At 53.0% G+C, this 23468-nt stretch overlaps 1 protein-coding gene across 3 annotated transcripts; it reads right to left on the minus strand.

The window, feature by feature from the left end:
• Nucleotides 1-11429: 11429 nt before the first annotated feature.
• Nucleotides 11430-20195, minus strand: LOC116749952 (calmodulin-like protein 3). 3 transcript variants are annotated; one of them, XR_004348744.1, is made up of 6 exons: nucleotides 19505-20195; nucleotides 19213-19394; nucleotides 18978-19094; nucleotides 18372-18548; nucleotides 13897-13963; nucleotides 12595-12650 (listed from the first exon to the last, which is right to left on the minus strand). XR_004348744.1 is itself a non-coding variant. In XM_032624820.1 (3 exons), the coding sequence occupies exon 3, from the start codon at nucleotides 12490-12492 to the stop codon at nucleotides 11920-11922; it is 573 nt and encodes a 190-aa protein (XP_032480711.1). In that variant the 5' UTR covers nucleotides 12493-12650; nucleotides 13897-13963; nucleotides 17156-17192; the 3' UTR covers nucleotides 11430-11919. The 3 variants fall into 3 exon arrangements, 1 of the variants encoding a protein (XP_032480711.1); XR_004348743.1 differs by having other exon boundaries at nucleotides 19213-20195; XM_032624820.1 differs by lacking the exons at nucleotides 18372-18548; nucleotides 18978-19094; nucleotides 19213-19394; nucleotides 19505-20195 and adding an exon at nucleotides 17156-17192 and having other exon boundaries at nucleotides 11430-12650.
• Nucleotides 20196-23468: the final 3273 nt, after the last annotated feature.

Raw genomic sequence — 23468 nt, forward strand, 5'->3', positions numbered from 1 at the left:
GAAAGAAGTGGAAGCTCCAGGGAAAGATGGGGGCGGGCGGGAGAGTCCAGAGTGGGATGTGAAGACCAGAGACATAAGTAATTGAGGGAAAGCTTAGAGTAAAAGGAAGGAGGGATGGAGGGGGCAGATCTTAAAGTAGAGAGATGCTGGTGACAGCAGGGGGGAGGAGGAGAGAGAAAGAGACGGAGGAGAGAAGACGGGGCAATACAGGTCTAAACGAGGGAAGAATGGAAAGAAAACGATGAGAAGGCTTCGAAAGAGAGTTAAACACATCGAGAATCAGAAACAGAAAACCGACAGCACGAGAGGTCTGGCAGAGAGAAGCCCACGCATCAGGGGATGGGGGGGCATGGAGGGAGAGAGGAAGTTAGATCTAAAAACAGGGCACAGGATTGGCATCACCACATCTTTTCTTGGCATTTAGGAAGAGCCTGATTTAAATGTTTGCGACTCTTGGACGCAGACCCGAGGTGACCTGCGGGGCCGAGAATCTCGACCCCGAGATGACTTCTCGGAACATGTAGACCTTCCCCCAGACCTGCACTGACCTTGGGGAAAAGTAGACTCAAGCTTCTGCTTCCGGACCCTCGTAGGGCGACTCCCTCCACAGCCCGGGAGTGTCCCCGCAAGGTGCTCCCGTGGCGTGTTTGCAGACAATTTGTAGGTGCGGTCGGTCACGGCTGCCCTCAATTTCCTCCCTGATTTAGGCAGGCTGCAGTGACTCCGTGTACAGTCACGTTATCCACACACATTCTGGTAGAGAAACGGCCTCCGGGATGCTTCTCCCACCACCGCTCTGTGGTCTCTGCCACATGAAGACATCCGATGATTCCAGGGCACGGGAGGACGGGGTGGCGAAGAGAAATGAGACTCGACATTGATGGAGCTTGAGGCTGGGCTGGGGAAAAATCTTGCAATCATCAGATGTAACACAGTAAGGGATGGACTTGGTTCCTCTCAAAGCCTAATCAACACTGAGGTTTTCATGTGTTGGGAATACACACGATGATGTAGCTTGGGCAGTTGTGATGCACCCCACATCTCTTGGGTGACTCGGGATCTCTGGTCCTGGAGATGTTTCAGTTCTGCAGCCCACCTGTTGGTGCTTTCACTGAACAGTAGCTACCTGAAGGCAGGTGTTTCTCATCTCCAGTAAACAGCCTAGTGCCTGGCAGGGAGCAGACAGTCAACAAATAATTGTAAGATTTATAAATGAATGAATGAAACTCACGTTGGAATCAGTATCTGATAGTTCCTTCTCCAAGCACCATGAATGGAGCTTTGTCTGCAAAACAGCAGAGACCAGTCCTGATGAAGATGCCATCCCAGATGAAGGAAATGTCCTTTTCCTCACCTACCACCTCCCTTCCAGCAGGTCGACGAAGGTTAGAATTGAGAATGTTGGTGGGGCCGGATTCCAGCATCCAATTTCCTATGCCTTGTTGAAGTCCCCATGTTCTAGGTTAAAGAAATCTTGTTTTTAGCCAGTTCTTTGGAGTTTCCTGACGTCCCTGCATTTTTTTTAAACAGAGCGCTTGCCTGTTGCAAAACCTCTTTGCCTGTTTTTGTTCCCTTTCAGTGGAAACCTCTCTTTGGCGCCAGAACTAAGTTTCCTCACAGGTTTTGGGTTACAAAGAGTCCTCCTCCAGTCCCGGAGCCTCTCCGCTGGGAACGCTGTATTATTTTTTGAAATTGTGACTGTGCAGAATCTGAGACTTAGATGAGGCCACAAAGCCTCCGGATCCAAGAACTGAAAATTTACTTTCAAAATTACGTAGAGGACTTTGGACCCAGATTTTTGTTTGGAGAGCCTGGTTCTTGGAAATGCAGCTGGTATCTCTTGGGATATCTTAGAAAAGCTTTCACGCATAACTTCAGGCGTTTACTTACCAACCACCTACGCAAAGCCTGCGAGAGGGGCTTCGTGGAATACACAGACTCCCCCCTGTGCTCCTGCACAGGTCCATTTTCTCATTTGGTGCTCTCTGTAGGCCTCTCAAGATCTGTGCTGTTGTGAAACTCTTTTTCACCCCTGATCAAAATCTTCCCTGTGGATGTTTAAGACCATTTCCTGTGGCTCAGTTCTTCTTGGAAAGGAAGACTATCTCTTTTTTGGCCATGCTGCATGGCTTGTGGGATACTACTTCCCCTACCAGAGATCAAACCCAGGCCTGCAGTGGAAGTGCAGAGTCCTAACCACTGGACCGCCAGGGAATTCCCAGAAGACCATCTCTTTACCAGCTTCTGCCTAATCCCCCTCTTTCTGAGCTGAAAGACCTTAATCCAGTCCCTCTGGAGTATTTTCTTTCCCTCCTTTGGTGGTGCCGATGGTGATGGGGGAGGGGTCCGTGGGGAGAAGTTACAATCTCAGCCCGGGCTGATGACACATTCTGGGCTGTTAGCACCTGTTTTCCAACCAGGTCTGTCGCCTTGGCTGCGATGGCTCAGGGAGAAGTTCTGGGGCTTCCAGCCCGCTACGGAAGGGGTACTCAGGATGGGGCCTGAGCTGGCCCGGCTGGAGACCTCCCCTGCAGGGGCGAGGAAGTCCACGGGGATTGATATCTTTTGGGTGGTCATTTCCCCCAGTCAGGGTGTAATCAGTACCAGCAGCGCTTTCTGGAGAAAGAAGCTCCCCAAAGAAAAATCCGAAGTTGTGTCAATGGGCTGGGTGGAAACAAACATCAGCCCCTCATCAGAGACCCTGCTTTGTCTTCAGTGTGGGAGGATGGAGGGGTCTGAGTGGAAAAAGAGTGTGAGAATAGCAGCCACTCCACTCGCTGGTGGGCATCGCCCTCAACTGGCAGGACCACACGCTTGGGGGCAAATGCTCTGCCATCCTCACTGTGGTCCAGGGCAAAGAATCCAGAGACGCACCTCCCCTCTGAAACCCTCTCCTCCGCTTCCGCCACTCTGCTGGCTCCTGGCACCTCTTTCATCCGACCACATGCTTCCGTCTCCGTGGGCACCTGGTGCCCACCATGTTGCAGCCCTGCCCTAGGAGTGAAGGACAGCGTGGGGGGCAGGACTGGGCACGTGGTTCAGGGGGCCCAGTGCAAAACGAAAATGTGGCCCCTGATTCTTAATAATTGAAAAATCGGTAGGAATTTCTGAGAAGGGTGGCGACAGCATAGCATCGAACTAAGCTCGGGGCTCTTCTGAGCGTGGGCTCTGAGTGATGCCTTGAGAGCTTGGATTCTGTCTCCAGCCTGTTTCTCCCCACACTCCATCCTCTCCCAGCTGCCTCATTGATTCCTGCGGCTTCCTAGGGGCACCGATGACCCCCAGATCTTCCACCCAGCCTGGCCCCAAACTCATGCTTCTGGAATGAGTTTGGAAGGCCCATTACCTGAAAAATCAACAAGACCGAAAAAAGAAAAAAGAGTTTATTATCTTGTCCCTTCTCCCGTGTCCTCCAGCCATCAAAATAAAATGGAAATCCTTCTCTCTCTCAATTCTCACTTTCAGACAAGGATTATGCCATCAGCCCAGGTGTCCGAGTCCTTCTGGCCTCTTCCTTTCCTGAATCCCACCAAGCTCTGTCTAGTTATCTTCTTAACCCATTTCCCTCTTTCTGCCATTCACTCCCTGTGGCCACTGCCTTGTGTCACACCCTGTCCTCTCTCGCTTGGGCTGTCACCCAGGTTTCATGACTTGCTTCTGTTTACTCCACCTCTAATCTTCATCTTCGAATGGCCGCCAGCATGTTTTCTCCCCCAAATCAATCCCCTGCGTAAAAGTAACCCTTGCCTCCCCACTGCCTGCGGTGTGAAGACCAGACCTCTGAGAAGGGTGGGCAGGTCTTCATCGCCTCACCATCCTGCCTCCCCACAATGAGCTCCAGTGTCTCTGGTTGGGACACACTTGGTGTCCCCATCCATCCATCCATCCATTCATCCATCCTTCCTTCCTTCCATCCAACCTTGCATCCATCCATCCATCCTTGCATCCATCATTCCATCCATCCTCCATCCATCCATCCTTGCATCCATCCTTCCATCCATCCATCCATCCATCCATCCTTGCATCCATCCATCCATCCTTCCATCCTTGCATCCATCCATCCTTCCACCCATACATCCATCTATCCCTCCATCCATCCTTGCATCCATCCTTCTATCCATCCATCCATCCTTCCATCCTTGCATCCATCCATCCATCCATCTATCCTTCCTTCCATCCATCCATCCATCCACACACTTGCTTTGAACAATGACCCTCTGCCAGTTCTCTGTGAGGCATTCGGAGATGAAGTTGATGAACTCAAAGAGGTGACAGCCCCGTGGGGAGATCACAGATCATGACAATATCACAAGGTAAGTGCAGAGGTCACAGGTCTGCAGCAAGTGTCACAGAGGACAGAGCGAAGGGATCTGACCCAACCTGGAGAGATTGGAAAGTCAGCCTTCCTGGAGGATTGAACAGGATTAGAAGGAAGGACAGGAGGTGATCGCGTCTTTGTGCCTCTGTGCCTTCTCCCATGCTGTACACTCAGCCTGGGAAGAGCAAATCCAGGCCTGCTTACCCCCCCACTCCATCACACTGCCTGGCTGCTATCAGGACTCAGCTGGTGAGTCACCTGTGTGTAGTCCTTCCCTGCCCTCCCCTGCCCCTCCACTGGCTGGACAGCCGAGGCATTTCCTCCTCCACACATCCACTTTCTCCTCCACCCCCCGGCACTTGTCTTGTAACCACTTCTTTACTGATCTTCCCTCCATTTGGTGAGGTCCTGAGTCTTAATCATCTTTGTGTCCCTTGAAGTCCAGCATGTACACACACGCACACACACGCTCAACAATATTTGATGAGCAGCATATCACTTGCGCGCAAGTCTGGTTTGACCACGAGCTTCATTCTTAGAGGTGCCGTATTCAGCATAGGGAGATGTGGCCCCACCGCCACTGTGGCCCCACCGCCACTGGCATTGATCACACCTGGCTAGGGCCCGGTGACACATCGACAAGAGAGACTTTGAAACGCTAAAGCATGTCAAGAGGTGAGGCGGCCTGAATGTGTGTCACATACGAAACTCTGGAGGGAATTAGAGCTACTTTGCAGAGGAGAGAGTGTAGGGCAGGACCTGATGGTCTCTATAGCTGTTTAAAGAACTGACAGAGAGAAGGCGTTCGTCATATTTTCTGGGGCTGTGGAATCTACCCAGGATGTAGGTAGAAGGAAGAAAGACACATTTCAGACCCACATAAGGAAACACTTTCTAAGGATAAGAATTATCCAACTGTTGGCCAATTGACCTTGAACTCTCTAATGGACACTTTCAAGGAGATGAAAACCAGCCGTCTCTCCGGGGCGCTGTCATATTTAGGCCTTTCATCCTGGGTGGGAAATCAGGCCAGATAACTCCTAAGGCGGTGTACAGACCCAAGATTCTTCAAGTCTAAAATTTTATCTCTACCTCAGGCTCCGTGGTAAGAATGTCACATTGCATTCAGTCGGGGGGATGGAGAGAACGCACCCTCAGGTTTTGAAGCACTGTGCATTGTCATGCCGACTCCAGTGACTGTTTTACTTCTCAGAGGCGCTGAAGTTGGGAGAGGGGAGTCTGCAGTACCAGAGTCTGGGAAGCGGCAACAGAGTGCATCAGAAGGTGTTTTTCCATGTGGCAAGATCTCCTTTCTCCTTGGATTCTCTCAGAGTCTAGTATGTATGACTCATGAAATCAGAGCTGGACCAGGAGAAAACCACTTCGGGGACTCAGTCTAAGACAAGAATCTGTGATACCCCTAACCCTGCCTTATACAAGGAGTATTATGCACTTGCTGGGCAGCTGTAACCAAGAGCCACAAGTTGTGGGGCTTAAACAACAGAAATTATTCTCTCCCACTCCTGGAGGCTGGAGGTCCAACATCAAGGAGTCAGCAGGGCTGGTTCCTCCTGAGGCTGCTCTCCTGGGTACTAGACAGCCGTCTTCTCCCTGTGTCCGCACGTGATCGTCCAACTGTGTCCAAATTTACCCATCTTGGGAATTCCCTGGCAGTCCAGTGGTTAGGACTCTGCACTCTTGCTGCCCTGGTTCGGGTTCAGTCCCTGGTCAGGGAACTGAGATCCCACAAGCCATGTGGCATGGTTAAAAAAATAATAACGAGGGGCTTCCCTGGTGGCGCAGTGGTTGAGAGTCTGCCTGCTAATGCAGGGAACACAGGTTCGTGTCCTGGTCTGGAAGGACCCCACATGCCGTGGAGCGACTAGGCCCGTGAGCCACAACTACTGAGCCTGCGCGTCTGGAGCCTGTGCTCCGCAGCAAGAGAGGCCGCCATAGTGAGAGGCCCGCGCACTGCGATGAAGAGTGGCCCCCGCTTGCCACAACTAGAGAAAGCCCTCACACAGAAATGAAGACCCAACACAGCCTTAAATAAATAAATAAATAAAATAATAATAATAACGAAATAAATAAAAACTGAAAAAACCCTCCACAAATTTCCCCTTCTTAGAAGGACGTCAGTGTTGGGACCCAACCTAATGGCCTCACTCTAACTTGACTGCCTCCATAATGACTCTATCCCCCAATAAGGTCACACCCTGAGGTTCTGGGGGTCAAGACTCCAACATGTGAATTTTGGGGGACATAATTCAACCCACGAGGACATGAGTCTCTTATGATTGCCTATCATCACCCCACGATGTGAGTCTGGGGGGAGGCAGCATTCTCCCACAACAGAAGCTTGGAGGCCCAGACATTCCCGAGCTCCTCTCTCCAGTGACAAAGGCCTGGGCCCAGCTTTGGCCAGAGGGATGCCTGCTCAGCACTGCGAACTGATTGGCATCTACTGTCACGAAGACGTGGGCCAGGGCAGAACTCTCTCCTGGTGATGGCGGCCTCCTCCAGTTCTTCGGGGCAGCAGGTGCCCCACACTGCATTGCCCTCCAGTGCCTGGGCAAGGGTGGGGGGCCACGCGGTGAGGACCCCATGCAGGGCCCAGGGCTGTGGGAGGCTTGACAACACTCCCTCTGCAGCCATCCAGGCGCTGGCACAGCGGCTCTCATGGCTCCCTCCACACCAGCTGATGTCTGTCTTCTCTCTGCGTCCTGGCTGCCCACACCCTGCCCAGCAGCTGTTCCCACTTGCAGGCCTTTCCCATCGACGTGCCTTTTGCAGCTCTGCTGGAGCCTCAAGACTTCTGCAAGGTCAGGCTGCCGTCAGTCTCAGGCTGCTTGCTCCGAGAAGCTTCTCTGTGATGGTGGGAAGGATGCTGGCTCTGGAGCTGGTCAGACCCAGGTTCAAACTCTGATTTACTAGATGCGTGATTTGGGGGAAGCTATTTAGACTCTCGAGGCCTCAATCTTCTCTAAAATGGGCTCATTAAAGCAGCTGCCACACTTGCTTGTTTTGAGGATTTAAGGAGCTGAAAATGCAATGCCTGGTGAGCAGTTCACACGGTCCGGTCCCGGCATGGAAGCCTGCCCTCAGTGAGACCTGAACATCTATCCTGGGCGCCCTCCAAACCAGCCTGCAGGGCACGTGATGGACGAGAGATGGGCCAGCTCGGTGTCCAGGGAGATGAGCTTTACCCATGGGCTGGCAGTGTTGCACGAGGTCCATTTCCCCGTGGCGGGTGGGGGAGGGTGGGGGAGGGTGGGGGAGGGTGGGGGAGGGTGGGGGAGGGTGGGGGAGGGTGGGGGAGGGTGGAGGAGGGTGGGGGAAGGTGGGGGAGGGTGGGGGAGGGTGGAGGAGGGTGGGGGAGGGCGGGGTTCCTCCACCAATGCTCAGCTATCCCAGGCCTGCAGGGCAGCACCAAGTGACAAGCCAGGACATCCTGGGCCCACCTGATGCTAGACTCCAGATGCCACCCCTCCTTCTGTACTGAGGGCCTGGCTCCTTCCCCTCCCTGGAGATTCTGAGGCCATTAGAAAGGTGGGAAGAGTGGAGGAGGTGCTTAAGGGACAGTGTGAGATTCCTTCACTGACTGTCTCCACGGGTACTGTCTCCCCGGGCATGGAAACCCGCCATCCTTTCTAGGTCAATTCAAGCGCGTCTCCCAGGACTAGCCCCATGACGTTTCCGTTCCCCACACTTGGCGGAAGGTGCCCCAGCCCCCCGGACCCTGGCACCTGATCAGAGGGCCAGGGGAGGCCTTTAACTGGTTGCTTCCCCTCTGGGTGGGGGGACGGGGTGTCCAGGCACCTGTCTGAGAACCCGGTTGCTATAGAAACAACCACCCAAAAGGCAGGATGGTGGGGAGGTTGGGAGGTGAGTTGGGCCCAGACCTTTTTCAGAGACAGGTTTTTTTTGCTTTGTTTTTTGGTGGAGAAACACATCTTGTATTCCTCATTCATATGCATCGTGGGCAGTCTCCACCCCACACGTGAGTTTTAATTTTAAATTTCTCCAGGGGAACAACGGAGTCATTTTTAGCCGGCTGGTTTGGGGAGACTTTGAGCGGCCCCTGGAATCCGCAGGAGCCTGCGGGCCTGAGCTGTGTTTGATTTAAAATTGGAAACAGGAGGCAGAAGAGTGGCTTTATATAGCCTGGGAGGTCCAGGAGCCCTGCACTGATTTATGACAGGCCTGCCGAAAGCACATGGAAGCCGAGGTAATATTTATAAATTCCTTCCCCAAGGATGGATGGAATGTTCTGAGCTGCAGTCAGAAAGCACCTTTTTGGGGGATGAAGGGAGGTTAAGTCCAGTTATTCGTGGACTGAAAGGAAAAGGGAACTTGAGCATGGAGGGGCTGCTCCAAGTCTGATCCGGAAACGCGGGCTGCTCTGCAGGCCTGGACTCCTCGCTCAGGTCCTCAGGGCCCCACTCCCAACCTCCTCCCTCCGCCCCCTCCCCCGCCCCGTCCTACTCAGGGAGGCCAAGGACCTACACCTGGCAATTGCAGTGACTGCACTTTACCAACAAAACGTCTATCTAGGTGTCTGGGGACAGCACAAGTCCTGGCACTGTGGGGAGGGAGAAGGAAAAGAAGATGGAGCGGCGGAGGGGGGGTGGGGGGGGGAGAGGAGGCTGAAGACAGACGCAGGTGTGGCCCAGGAGCCCGAGTCCCTGGCTGAGGCCCAGGTGTGACAACGGGACACCCGGAGTGGGAGTGGCTGGTGCCCGGCATGGAGGTGGGCACTGTGAAGGGTTCGCCTGGCTCTCAGCAACCGTGAAGGACGTGCACCCACTGCAGTTTGGACACACCGACCAAGGCAGGGGACCCTCAGATTCAGAGAGCGCCACCCACTGTGTGCCCCTTGGGCTGGCATCCCTGTCCCTAACCTAGCAGTTTGGGAGAGCGGTCAGCCATGTGGCCGAGCTGGCTGATGGCCTTGCTTGAATGAGAAAGGACAACAGAAAACATTTTAAAAAATTGTGTCAGGAAAGTAAAACCCAGGGGGGCACATTCAGCTCTGTGGTCCCCTCAGCCTTGATGCCTGATTCCCATCTGCACGCAGAAGGGAGGCCCGTGTATCACTAACCTGTGTGTGCCGGTCCCCCATGGGATGCACTCCCCCCAGTGCTCCGGGTCACGAGAGCCAAGCTGGAAACTGGAAACAGCAGGCGGTGGTCTGAGGGGCTCTGCTGTCTCTGGGGACGGGGGAGAAACTGTCATCTTGGTTCCAGTCTGCCCAGACCCCTCATCCGCAGCCTGGTTTCTGGGTGTCACCGGCACACCCACGGGAGGGACAGGAGCTCTTTCCAACACCAGCTGCGTTCCTGCCCTGGCCCCAGGGGTTCTCACGATAGGTTCTAAAGCTGGTTAAATGCAGGCAGGGTGTGATGCCAGGAGGCCGGACAGAGACGCAGAAAGACACCTCACCCCTTCCAGCTTAAGTGCTGGCAGGCACACAGGTCCCCATACTTCAAGGCACCCACCAGGACAGAGGGGATTGAATGCCAGCTCCCCAGCCAGGTCCACACTGGCAACTGTAGACCCGTGGACACTGTGCAGGGAGACCTGGAACCTCCCCTTCCTTACCTCTGCTTCTTTCCCTCCCGCAGCACTGAGCACACGTTCCATGAAAGGTCCCTAGGGATGACGTCAGTGCTTCTTTTGGCAGATGGGACCATGATGCACATCTGAGCCTCTGAGGTGACAACGGGCTTGGCTCTCTGCTCATGGCACCGGGGCAGCCACGTCCATGGCACCTAGACGTTCCGTCCACTCTTACGGGCTTGCTCCCAAGCCTGCACCTGTAGGAGTTCAGCCACCCCCGACTGTTGAGGCTGCGAGAGGATGAGCCCAAAGAGGCCGAGCCTGCAAGGCCCCGCGGTCAGAGCACTGGTTTCTTTTCCTGCACGAAGGGGGCTCTGCAGCTGCCCCGCCGGGGCCAGTTCCCAAACCAGACCCCGGCTTTTCCCTTGGACTGTTCCGATGGGTGGAAATACAGAGTGTTGGTGCTGGAAGGATGATAGCAATGGTAGCTGTCATTTATTAAGCACCTACTGCATACCAGGCATGTTAAGATGATTTCTGATCCTCACAAGTGCTGGAGGAGGCGCGATTCTCATCATCAGGTCACGGTGGAGGCCATGGAGCTCTAGGGAGGCTGTGAGTGAGATCAGGGGCACAGACCTGCATCCAACCCCAGCTCTGCCCCTTACCAGCTGTGGGACAGGCTGCTTTCTTAAGCTCTCGGTGTCTCGGCTTCCTCATCTATAGACGGGGAAGCTGCAAAGGGTGGCCCCCCGTAGGGTGGTAGTGAGTTACTGCACAGGCAGTGTGCTCACAGCAGGGCCCGGCGCCCAGGAAGGGCTGCCAGAGTGTCAGCTGTCACCATGGGGAGGACGAGTGATTTGGGCCCAGTCGGCAGGGCAGCAATAACTACATCCCCAGTCTGTCTGGCCCCAGAGCCCATGCTCTTCCCTTTACATATGAGGAAACGTGCATGGTGGGGAGGGTGTCAGGAAAGAGGACTTGTCAAGATGGGCCAGCTGCTCTGTGACTGTCCCAGGGCTGGTAGCCCTCTCTGATGACCCCAGGTGTAGTGTCCAACCCACGAAAACACTGAAATAATCTCAGACAAGCCCCTTCGGCCTTGGGGTTATCTGATGCCACCTCTGGGAGCCAGGGTTTAACGCGGGAAGCACTGTCTCTTGCTTTTGCACCACACGGGCCCTCTCCAGCCCTGACTTTCTTCAAACCGCACTTCCCAACAACTTGATCATGAATGTAAGAAATCCATGAACACAGACCACTGTTCCTTCCCCACCATAATCGACTCAGATCTTAGAAGCTCTACATGGATTTTTAACCACCCTTTGCTGCCAACTTCTCCATTTTATTTGAAACAAATATTCAAGATTTACCTTGCCTATACTCCTCTCTGTTCGCTACGCCCATCAATACAAGATTTCACCGCACTTCCAAAAAGCACAAAAAGAGAGATTCCTGCCTCTTTTAAACCCTGGACTTAACAAGGATCATTTCCATTGGAACCAGAGAAAAACAGACGTTTTCTTTATTCCCCGGTGGCCTCTTTCTCCCTTTCAAATTTCCCTCCAAGAAGGTGAATACAAACGTGTTACAACCGACTCCCAGCTTTAAGAGACGAATCACCTCACCGCGGTTTGGCACAGAGACAGAAGGGAACAAGAGAGCACAGCAGAGTTGGGGGGCCGGGGAAAGGAGGTGGTGTTTCTCAGGAGGCCAGACCCTGGTTGTCAGCCTCCAAGAGTGCCCCTCGTCCCAGGGCCCTGGTTCACAGCGGATGGAGGTGCCGGGTGCGCTTTAGGGATCCCACGTGGAGGGCTCCCAGAGGGCACACCGTGCCCTCCCTGGGGCATGAGCGGCCAGTGAGGCTGTGACCATTCTCCTGCCCTGGTCGGTGCACAGGGACGTCCCTGAGCTTCTGCTCCCGAGGGATGGAACATTTGGGGTTTGCTGGGCTTGGGAGCGGCCTGTGTCATCCTTCAAGGAGAAGGTGGAGAGGTAGGCAGGAACGAGGAGAGGAGATGAAAGGGGGACAGACAGCTGGATCAGGTCAACCAGCAGAGGAGCAGTGCCCGGAGGGGCCGGGGGAACGGAGGTAGGTCCTCCGGCGCCACGCGCGGAGCCCGGACACCCGGGGTGGGGGTGGGGGTGGGTCTGCGGCCGCCCTTGGAAACCAGCAAGCGCACGAACACCTCGTAGCGCACCAGCTCGTCCCCGTCCACGTCCGCCGCCCGGATCATCTCGTCCACTTCCTGGTCGCTCGGCTTCTCGCCCAGCCGGGTCATCACGTGCTGCAGCTCGGCCGTGCCCATCAGGCCGTTGCCGTCCTTGTCGAAGACGCAGAAGGCCTCCCGGATCTGGTCCTTGGCGTCCCTGCCCTTCACCTTCCCGGCCATTAGGCCCAGGAGCTCGGGGAAGCCCACGGTGCTGCTGCCGTCGCGCTCCAGCTCGCCCACCAGGTCCCGGAGTTCAGCCTCAGTGGGGTTCTGGCCCGGCGACCAAAGGACGGTGCCCAGCTCCCGCGTGCTGATGGCGCCGTCTCCATCCTCATCGAACGGGGAGAGGGCCTCCTTGAACTCGGCCACCTGCACCTCGGTCAGCTGCTCGGCCCTGACCATTGCGGGGAGGCAGTCCAGCACACGGACATGGCCGGGCACCGGGAGGTGGCCGGCGGCTGGCGTTCTGGCCCCGGCTTGACTTGCTGGCGCTGAAGGAGGAGCCGGGGTGTCCCTCACCGTGCACGCTCCCCGCCCTGGGGTTGCCTGAAGTCCGGGTCCTGTTGAAACAGGAGTCCAGGCCCAGGCAGTGGGCCGGCCGGCTAGTTGCACTGACGCCAGCAGCTCTGGGAAAGGCCGGGCTCTCCTCCCCACCGCCCAGAGCCCCCGGGACTAGTGGGGACACCTCCAGAGAGGCTGGTAGACAGCCTCTAGAGAGATGAGTTCTGGGTTTGCCTACCGGAATCCCACCCCTCCAGTCTTCACACCCTCCACTCAGTAAAACCACTGGCTCTGAGCTCTTTCCTGCCTGCAGCTGAGGGTTTTGGCAGGAGGAAGAACAGACCTTGTCTTTGCCTGAAAAGAACTCTCTTTCCTTTTCTTTGGTTTCCAAAGTCTGAAAACCTTAGGGTTCCCAAGAGGGTTTTCAGAGGAGGTGAAAAGAAAAATATATTTTTTTCAGATAGAAGCAGGCTGTCCCCAGATCCTCCAGAGGCTCATATGTATTCCAAGCACAACACAGCTAGTTAGCGAGGAAACTAACAGAAACAAGCAAGATAATGAGATACTTTCAATAAATGCTATCAAGGAAATAAAGGGTGGTGATGGACAGCAGGTGGGGAGGTTACTTCTGCAGCGATGGTTGTGGAAGTCTTCTCTGCAGAGGTGGCACACAAGGGTGACCTGAGGGGGAGAAGGGGCCTTCCAGGCGGAGGCCAACAGGTTCCAGGTCCAAAGGTGGGAGAGGCTCAGTGTGGCCAAGGGACAGAAAAGAGGCTGGTGCAGCTGCAGCCCAGGGTGAAGGGGAGAAAGCAGGAGATGAAGAAAGGAAGACAAGCGAGATTTGTCAGAGGCGAGAGGAATTCACGTTTATCCTCCAATGCACGGGAACCCCTGCACATTTTAGCAAGGCCATGTCTGAAAGTCTGAGCTTCTGGTTTCGGGAATGGGAATGGACAGAGCTGAAGAAAGGGGTGTTTTTAAGAGGAGGTTCTCGAGAAGGTGAAGTGGGATGCCCACCAGGCACACACGCTCCGAGCTCGACTCCCAGGAAGCCCGGGGAAGGACCAGCCACGGAGTGAGAAGAGGTGGCTTTGCCTGTGGGAATCCATGCAGATCCAAAGTGGTGAGACCCAGAGGAGCCAACAAAGGACTGAAGGAGAGGAACGAGGCTGGATGCTGCCCGACTTCGAAACTTACTGTCAAGTGGCAGTGATCCAGACAGTGTGGTGCTGGCTGGAGAGCAGACAAGTAGATCAGTGTAACAGAATAGGGAACCTAGAGAGGGACCCCTATCAAAAGAGTCACCTGAGCTTTGACAATGGAGCAAAGACGGTCTCTTCAACAAATGGTGCTGGAACAACTGGACGTCCACCTGCAAAAAAAAAAAAAAAAAGAATCTGGGCACAGACCTTATACCCATCACAAGTAACTAAATGGACCATAGACCTAAATGTAAACACAAAACTAGAAAACTCCTAAAAGATAACGTAGGGGAAAATCTGGATGACCTTGGGTTTGGTGATGATACAAACCCAAGGTCTGTAGTTTGAGTTTGGGTTGGATTTAGATGATGATCTGTGAAAGAAAGAAATGAGAAACTGAATGCTTTAGTCCGAACGTGTCTCCCCTCAAATTCATATGCTGGGGGGACATATTCATGAAATGCTGCAAGGGCAGGAGCAGGAGAACCACTGGACAACGGCGTGTAGCTGACAGCACCCTGGGGAACCAAGGGCCAGCATCACGATGAAACTTGTGCCTGACACTGTCCTGCTGATGGACTGCATCCTGCCTCACCTACGAAGGGTAAGTGGACAACAGGTATCTGCAGGTTTCTTGGTCATGGCCTGTGTTCTTCAAAAAGACACGTTGAAAGGGAGCTCAGTAAGAGTTTTAAACAGAGTTGCTCATGACTCACAAGACACAGGGCTGTGACAACTAAATTGTTGCAACTCGCTGGTTAGGAAACTACGACAGAGGGAATGTTTTTAATTTGCTAGGCTTCTATATTCTCCCCCTGCGGCCTCTCAGCGCACTGATTCCTTTCCCTCCAGCATATACTTGTGGTCTTAGGACCCATTTAAACATTTCAAAATTACCGGGGACTCTAAAGAGCTTTTTAAAATGTCTGTCGATATTTACTAGGTTTGAAATTAAAACTAATAAAATTTAAAAATATTTAAATATATTTTTATGTATTTATAACTTTTAAAAAACAAATTAAAAAAACCCATTACATGTCAACACAAATAACGTAGTTTCATAAAAAAATTATACTGTATAAAAAATAAGAGTGGTACCTGAAAACATAATTTTGCAAATCTCTTTAACGCCTGGATTTATGAAAGCATGTCTGCTTCTGCACTTGATCTGTGGGAAGATGTTCTGATGTGAAGTGCATGATAACCCAGCTTCACACAGCTATGCACAGCTGGCAAAGGAGAGAGCATTTAATGACCCTTTCAGGTAACTGTGGTTATTTCTTCTTTGGTACCATATCAAAATTTGACAGGCGGTAGCTTCTTAAAGGTTGGTTGTAGCGTGAACTCTGAAACCATGCCAACGAACTTTCCGTCCTGTTACATTAAAATCCATTGCTCACTCCTGTGCTTTGAATGGATCTTTTACTCATGCATGATTCTGTGATGCTATGCATTGGTCATTTGGAAAATCCTGATTTACTGAGTTCTGCAGATCTTCTGGATGTTGAATCATTGTATGTATAATTTTAAAAAATCACATTCGTTAATATTACCACCAATCCCATTAGAAAAGTCTTTAAGTATTGGGAAGTCTCAAGCTCACAGTGGCAAATACAAAATCTAGAAAGTTCTAATTTTCATTTGGATGCTGAAATTTTATTATTGCAACAAATACTGTCAGTTATTTTCCTTGAAGTGCCAGGCTCACTTCATCGCTTTTTGAGAAAATGCCAAATACCAAGCCTGAGTAACCACAGTTTGTCTATCAGCTGTTTTTCCCCAAAAACTGGTGTTCCATGAAAAAAGCTTACCTTGTGACTTATGTATGCACACAAGTGCTTTTCTTACAACAAATCACTAGACTACTCAGCAGAGTATTAAGAGAATTAAGGATGTGCATGCAAGGGTTGAAATAATAATTTTACTACTTCTGCAAGAACATTCTTAAAGGAAGCTGGCTTTTTAAAAACTTGAGACCATGTGGTGGTGAAGGCTATAAGGACTGCTGGTACAGGAGCCTTGATTCTTGCTAAGGGGCTGGTGATTTCACCCACCAGTGCTCTGAGCTCAGTGCGAAAAGCTGACACGGTGAAAGTGGCAAACCGTGTCTGGCATTACGAGAATAGTTGTGACCACCCAGGCTTCCTGAAAGGGTACTGGGGACACCCTCCCCTCAAATGGATCCATGGAACACACTTGGAGGACCACAGTGGTAGAGTTGAGAATCAGGAGTGAACCCGGTGTAGAATTACCTGGGCTGGAGGTGAGAGGCACCGAGGATGCTGGGATCCTGCTGGGAACAGCGGGGTTGGCCTTACAGAGTATAGTGTTAATAAGGACCTCAACAGACCCACAACAGGGGAGGGCCTGCTGCAGCTACATCCTTAGAAGAGCAGATGACCCAAGGTGTTGCCTTCCCCGCTGAAATGGTGCTACTATAGCTTTTGTTAAACAGAATTTGTGCCTCTCCTGCTGGGCACTATAGAGAAAGATATAGATTGGGATGCTTAGTCTTTTCAACCAGATCCATTCCTGTGCCCTCCTAGAATGGGTGTGGCCACGGGCCTCTCTCTCTCCCTCTTTTTCTCCCACCCCCCCATTTCCATACAGCCACTCACCAGCCCTAACATTTACTTATCTACTTCCTTTCCCCCCAGCAAAATGCAAACACCTTGTCTTAGTGTTATCATGTTGCTATAACAACATGCCACCCCCTGGGGGGCTTGTTAACAGCAGAAACTTATTGCTCACAGTCCTGGAGTCAGGAAGTCTGAGGCCTGGGGAGGCCTGGCGGGGGGAGGGCCCTCTTCCAGGTTGCAGACTTCTTGTGTCCTCCATCACTGGATGGAAAGGACCTGGGCTCTCTCTGGACTCTCTTTAATGTCACTAATCCCATTGATGGAGGATCCTCCCTCCGGAACTCATCATCTCCCAAAAGCCCTGCCGACTGATACCATCACCTGGGGGTTAGGATTTCCACATATGAATTTGGCGGGGGCACAAACACTCAGAGCATAGTACACCTTTCCAGTGGAATATTTATGGGTCAACTGCCTGTTCATTGGGCAGTTACTCTGTAGCAAGCGTGTATCAGGCACTTTCATTCCTATTGTCTCGTGTCTCCACGTTACAGATGAAGGATGTGAGAACTAGCAAACGCATGAAGGTCAGATGACCAGCAGGCTGAAAACTCAGGACCTAGACCTTCCAATTCCTACAGCTCCCCGCCTGTGGCTGTTTTCTTTGCGGTTCTCCCCAACTCAGTCTTAGACCTTCTTACTCGGCACCTGGAAAACCCACTCGGGAGGCGGGGGACTCACACGCAGTAGGTATCCTCCATTGTGGGAAATGTTGGGACATACCTGCTGGTGCAGAGCCCTCCTGCCAAGCTCCTTGGGGATCCACCTGCCAACTGAGCCCCTGCATTTGATGTTTGGAAAGACCCTCAAAGTTAACATGACAAAGTGGAGCCGTTGGTCCTCATCTGAACCTGCTTCCCCTCAATCTCCCCATCTCTTAAAAAAAACCCGTCTGGTTGTTCAGAACCAAACCCAGAGCCACATCTAATTCCTCCCTTTCTCTCACACCTCATACCCCATCTTTCAGCTTCACCTCGACACATCCTCTGTGCCAGGCCGTGTCATCTCCAGGCAGGACCACAGCCCCAGCCTCGTAATGGGTCTCCCCTTTTGTGGTATTCTTCAGTGATGTCATTTTCTGCTGAAACGCTATAATGGGCTTTCTTTGGGTTTCAGTAGAATCCGAACGCCCTACGGTGGCCCTCTTGGCCACATCACCACAACACTCTGCTCCAAGCACACTGGCCTACTTTCTGCTCCTTGAACGCTCCCATCCTGATTTCCACCTTGGTATTTTTGCACGAGCTGCTCCAGCTGCCTGGACACTCTGTCCCTGACCTTCAAGCAGCCGCTCTCTTTTGTCACTTTAGTCAAAAGTCAAATATCGCTTCATTGCCAAGACTTCCCCAACCACCCACTTCTAATTAACCACCCTCCTCCACCTCATCCCTCTCCTGTCTTATTCTTCTCCTTTATTTTCTTCATAACTTTTACTTCTACATTGATCTTGCCTGTGGACCTGCTTCCTTTCTGTTTCTTCCCACGTAATCTTCACAAGAGGCAAGGCTGCTTCTGATTTCTTCCCCTGCCAGGCCCTCTGGGGTAGGATGGCCCCCGCGCCCAGGAGGTATTTGCTGAATGAACAGAGTACAGGAGGGTCCGCCTTGCCTCCACCTGCAGGAGGATTGGACCCGTGTCTCTTCAAGCCCTTCCCTGTGGTTCAAACCCCACGGGGTGCCTCAGATGCTCTTGCCCAGGTGCCCACTTTATCCACTGTGTGGTCTGTCATCTCCCCTTACTGTTCGCAGGTTTGCCGAGTGGCTCTGTGGGGATGGGTGACCTCTGTGTTGACCCCCGGTAGCAGCTGCTGATGCTTTACCCTCTGTGCCTCCACCTGTGGCTTCTCCCCAGTTTCACAGCCCTGCACTGATGCTAGAAAGGTGCACCCCACCCCCATGCACGCAGTCGTGCTGTCCGGGCCTCAGGAGGATGGACTTACCTCCCAACTCCCTGCAAGCCGTCTGCTACCTGGCACTTTTGTCCGACTTGCTCTTTATTATGGGATGCTGGCCCGGCTCCTTAGAGAGGCCCGAGCACAGTCAGGGTGATGAGGCCTGGCAGACCCAGCGGAGAGCGGACTTCTCCCCTCAAAGCCGAATGTCCGACTGGAGTGAATCTAGAGGGACCAGGCGGAGGAAGGGCTCAGGACGGAGGTGGGAGAGGGTCCTGGGAAGTGGAGCGTGGCCCAAGGACCTGGGGTAGGGCCTCCATCTTCTCCTCTGTGGCTTTAGGGACAATCTGGAAACTCCCAATAGCTCCTTGGGGTCTCCCCGATTCCAACCCACTCTTCCCAGGGTGAGTGCAGGGCTATCCCTCGTCTCAGGCTGTCTTTGGAGTGTTTGGTCTCAGCAGCTAAAGTTCCTACCTCTGACTTTCCATCCCTAAATCTCCCAGAAATGATGAGACACGCCTGGGTTTGCGGGGGGCATGCAGCTTGCATTGCTGTTCTGGGATCTTTGCAGTTCACAGTCTAAGAAGCAACAAGACTGACAAAGACAAACACGGGACGTGGTGATGAGACACCGACAGTGGAGTTCAGGCTCACCTGGGGACAGCGGTGGCCTCTGTACCGCGCACGTATTCTTGACCAGCTCCTCTACTGCTTCTCACTTTTCAAGGCCGGGAGGGGATGGTGACGCTTTGCTCTACTTTCCGACTTACACTGACCACGGGAAAAGCAAGAATTTCTTAGTCACACTCGTTGCCAGGAGAGGGTCTTCTCAGCTGGGGGGATGGGGAGGCTCCTTGTGTGGGAACCAGGGGTTCTGGCCCGTTCTCACCTCCCACCGAAGGCCGTTCCAGCCTCAGAGCCTGAGCCAGCTCTGAGAATGACGTTTGCTCAGTCTTGGTCTTGTGTGAATCATCAAGATTCCTCCAGGCCTGTCCCGGGCTGGGCTGCAGTTTCAGTTCAGGGAGGAGACCATTGATCTGGGATCGGAGCTGTGCATCGTTGAACTGACGTCTGACAAGTAACCAGATACGTCATCTTCCCGGACACAGGCACTGCCTTGTGCCTCCTACTCAGGGATCATACGCTGCTGGGTGGTTTGCGTTTATGATTCGAGGCCTCACCTGCGGAATGAAGTCCACCGAGTGCGGAGGCAGCCAAGGGCCTGGATGGTTCTGAGCGTTTCCTGGGTCTTCCTGGGTTGGCGGGTCCTCCTGGCAGGTCCTGCTGCTTTCTCCAGGCGTCTGGTCTTCAAGTCATTCTCCAGGGTACACCCCGGGGCCCCACCTGCCTTTAATCCTTCCACCTGCACCCTCAGTCTCTGGGAGCCTCATCGTGCTTTCATGCCCAAGGCGACACCGGGACATAAAGTGGCCTGTGTTTAACTGCTGAGAGCCACTTTGATTAATTCAGGATTAAACCATCACCCAAAACCAAAGCACATCGGTGCTAAATCTCACAATAAAAGTAGCTGAACAAGTCAAAGTCTGCTTTCCTGGGAAAAGGACGATGTTTTGTGATTCCTGAGGGCTCAGTAATTTTTCCCAAGTAGCTCGTCCTGCAGTCACTCACTGCCTGCCCTGTCCGTGGGCAGGGGAAGGGGTTCCGGGCTGACCTTGGGGCAGAGGCCAGAGGAGAGCAGGCTGGAGGGGCCAGGGCTCACGTGTATGACTCGCCCGCCTTTCAAACTTGTATCTGATGTTTTGAAAAAAACCGACAAACCGAAACTATTACAGGGACTGATATTGCGGAGAAGCTAGAACTCCGTGCTACAAATCTTTTGATATCAAGACGCACTTGGTAAGTGGTTAAGGAGGCCCGTCAGTTCCTCTCAGTCCCCATCGCCAGGGGGTGGCGGGCTGGGTGGTGGTGGTGCTAATTACATTGAGGAGAACAAGCTGCTCTTCCCCGAGGGGTCTGGGACTCACTAAGAGGCTGGAAAGGTGTTGGTTCCAAGTTCCAAGCCTTTGAAGTTTACGGTGGTGACGAAAACCTTTGTGTTTAATACAGGAAGATGCGTGTGCATGCGTGCGTGTGCGCGAGGACACGCACGAGGCTCAAGCCTTCATGTGTGAATGCGTGTACCTAATGGTGAGCCCGTGAGGTGTGGAGGAAGCAGGAGGCTTGGGGCGTGAGCTGGGCACCTGGACAAGCCATCAGAAGAGCAAAGTGGCTTGGAAAATCACAGTGCCAGCTCCCTTTGAGGTCATTCATCCAGTGGACTTGAACTTGGTCTCGGAGACCCTTGGACTCTGCAGAGGTCCTTCCAGAGATGCCAAGGAAGCAGGAGAAGGTGAAGCGGAGCAACTCGATTTCCTTCCTTTCCCCACCACCAAGCAGGAAAGTCTGCTTTTAACCGCTTCATCTGTGTTGGGCAAATTGCGGCTCTCTGGTTCATGGTTCTCACCTGTAAACTGGGCGCAGCGTGGCCCAGGGCACTGTGCGTCAATGCATGGAAGGTTCAGGAGGGTAGCTGGAACAGTAAGAGCCCAATGAATATTAACGATTATCTGTCATACGAATAAGATTTCATTTGCAACGTGGCTCAACCGCTAATGAAATTCTGAAAGCTACCATCCAGTGCAACACTCTCATTTTCCAGACACTGTAACCCATCAAGTGTGAGCAGTTACCCAGGTGTGTACTACTGCTTAGAGAGGAACAAAAATGGGCCTCACAGTAGGATCTCCTGGCTCCAAGGCAGGTCGTCTTGGTGCTGCCCAGGATGGCTGTCCTTGGGGAATGGACCCGAGGGCATTTGCAGCTGCAGAGGGAATCTCTCTCCAGCCCCGGTCTCCCTGGAGGAAGGGAGAGTGTCTGGTCACTGTAGGCTCTCGAGGTCCAGCTTGGCTCCGGCACATCTGTTGAATGGATGACAAAGGCTCTGACCAAGGTCACACGGCTGTGCTGGGATAGAACTCAGGTCTCCCGGGACGAGTGACCGACCGGAATTGGGTGAAGGCGGGGGTGGGGGGGTGGGCTTGGTGCCACACGTAGCCCGTGTCGTCAACTGTGTGGTCCCAGCATCCCAGGGAGAACCAAGGTCCAGTCCTGGCTCCGAGAGCCACCAACAGAAAGCCCTCCGTGTGCCCGCCTGGGGACACTGAGACAGGAGGGGTGAGCTCAGTGCAGGGTCTGTCTGGGGACCTGGCATCCCACCTCCAATACCCCTTCCATCCTCCATTTCCTCACCCAGACCACAGGCTTCGTGTCTGATCTGAGTTCTTGGGAGAGAAGGGACTAAAAGCTGGAATCGCTATTTTCGCTAGTGGGGCGCTAGCAGAACCAACATTTGTGCGGTCTCTGTAACCAATTGGATGGAGGAGAGACGGGCCTCCTGGCACCTGGGAAAGTTGGCTGCTCTGTGGTCAGCTCTGGAGAGCATCCCCGGGCCTGGGCAGCCCCTGACCCCTAGACCTGATGGCATGAAGGCCAAGGCAACCTTTCGGAGGGAAGCCTCGGGAGAGAAGACCCTGGGCGGGCACTGTTTTCATTCCAGAAAGGACATGGGTGATGCATGACACGTGAAGTGCTGGGGAAGGGGAGGGTGCTCTGGGTTGGGGGCGAGCTCTTCATGGTGGCCAGTAAGAGAAAGGGCCCCCCAGGCTGTGCCCCAATCCACCCAACACCTTACTAAAAATGAAACAGGGTATTCAAAAACTGTGGCTTCTAGATACAAATAAAGTCCACTTGGAGGAAGGAATTGCAAATTGCAAGTGGTGTAGCTTGAGGAAACAAACAAAAAACTGTGAACCCAATATTTAGAACTGGTTTGGAGCACTTTTCACTGTAAATGATAACAGCTTAGAATATACTCCAAGGGAAATGGGCCAGTATAAATGACAGGCTCTACGAACAAGAAAAAAAGAGAGAATCACATAACAGCAAACACCTGCCTTTTCTGATCCTGCCCGCTGTGGAATCAAGCAGAAGAGTCAAGCCAGGATCTGGGGGAGGGCGTGGAGAGCAGGACAAGGAGAACTCCTGCCAGAACAGAACAGAAGGATGTTAAAATTATAATAAAACGGAGGACCAAGGAAGGAGAAAAAGCTCCACTCTCTTTTCAAGATGCCAGAAAGTGGTCAGGCATGCTTTTAAAAAGTGAAGAAAGCTATGAAAGGAGAGTTAAAGGCTAGAGATCTTCAAAACACCTGCATTGTTTCCACCTGTTCAGCAGGCACAGCCATTACTAACACGGGTGAAAAAATTGGAATAAAATTAGGGGAAAAACCTCAAGTTCAAAGGAATCTGCGGAGCCAGAGACGAGGGTCTCAAGATAGAGAGGAGGTCAAGCTAGAATCAGAGGGCAGCTTGTCACACAATGTTCCGGAAGATAGGAGAATGATGGTAGACTTAATGAATACTGACGGCTGCAGGTGATGCTGAAAGGATACTGCAGAATGATGGCGTTCTCAGTAAAATTCTTTCTAAGGGCTTCATAGAGAAGTCCTGAGAACCGCCTCTGTACCAAATCCACTGACCCAGTTAGCTAATTTAAAATGTAAAACTGACTCAAATCGGGTAACCAGGATCATCTGGGCTGTGCCGCCCAGCCAGGTACTTGGTGAGAGGCAGAGAGCGGGGATTGAAACACGTCTCCTTCAGGCTCGTCTGTGGTCTTACCATCAATCCACAGCCCCCGCCCTTCTGCCACAGCAAAGCCAGGTCCCCGAGCAGAGCTGTGCCCGTGCTTTGCCACAGTTCATGCAGCCAGGTGTTGATGGAGTGGTCGAGCCTGGCTGTCAGCTCTCACCAGGGCTCCAAAGGCTGCAGGGGCACGGCCTGGCTGTCCTCAGCGGCTGGCATGTGAAGGTCGGTTATCAGAAGCTGAGCTGTGCCGTGATGCGTGATGCGGGACAGAAGGGGTTGGGCTCTGCAGTCAGGCAAACCCAGATGCAAATTCCCGGTTCTTCCATGAACCTGTTTTGTGACTTCTCTGAGCCTCAGTTGCTTCATCTGGAACATAAGAATAAACAGTGAGGACAAGATGAGATCACCCTTTAGAGCCCTTTGCATGGCACCTGGCACACAGGAGCTCAGGTGTGAATATGAACGTCACCCTCTCCCCCAGATAAATGGGGCAGAGGC

The sequence above is a fragment of the Phocoena sinus genome, chromosome 2, assembly GCF_008692025.1.
Source record: "Phocoena sinus isolate mPhoSin1 chromosome 2, mPhoSin1.pri, whole genome shotgun sequence".
Lineage (NCBI taxonomy): Eukaryota > Metazoa > Chordata > Mammalia > Artiodactyla > Phocoenidae > Phocoena > Phocoena sinus.

Excerpts from the sequence above, each read along its gene's own strand:
- LOC116749952 (XM_032624820.1), bottom strand. The coding sequence starts at position 12,492 with ATGGTCAGGGCCGAGCAGCTGACCGAGGTGCAGGTGGCCGAGTTCAAG.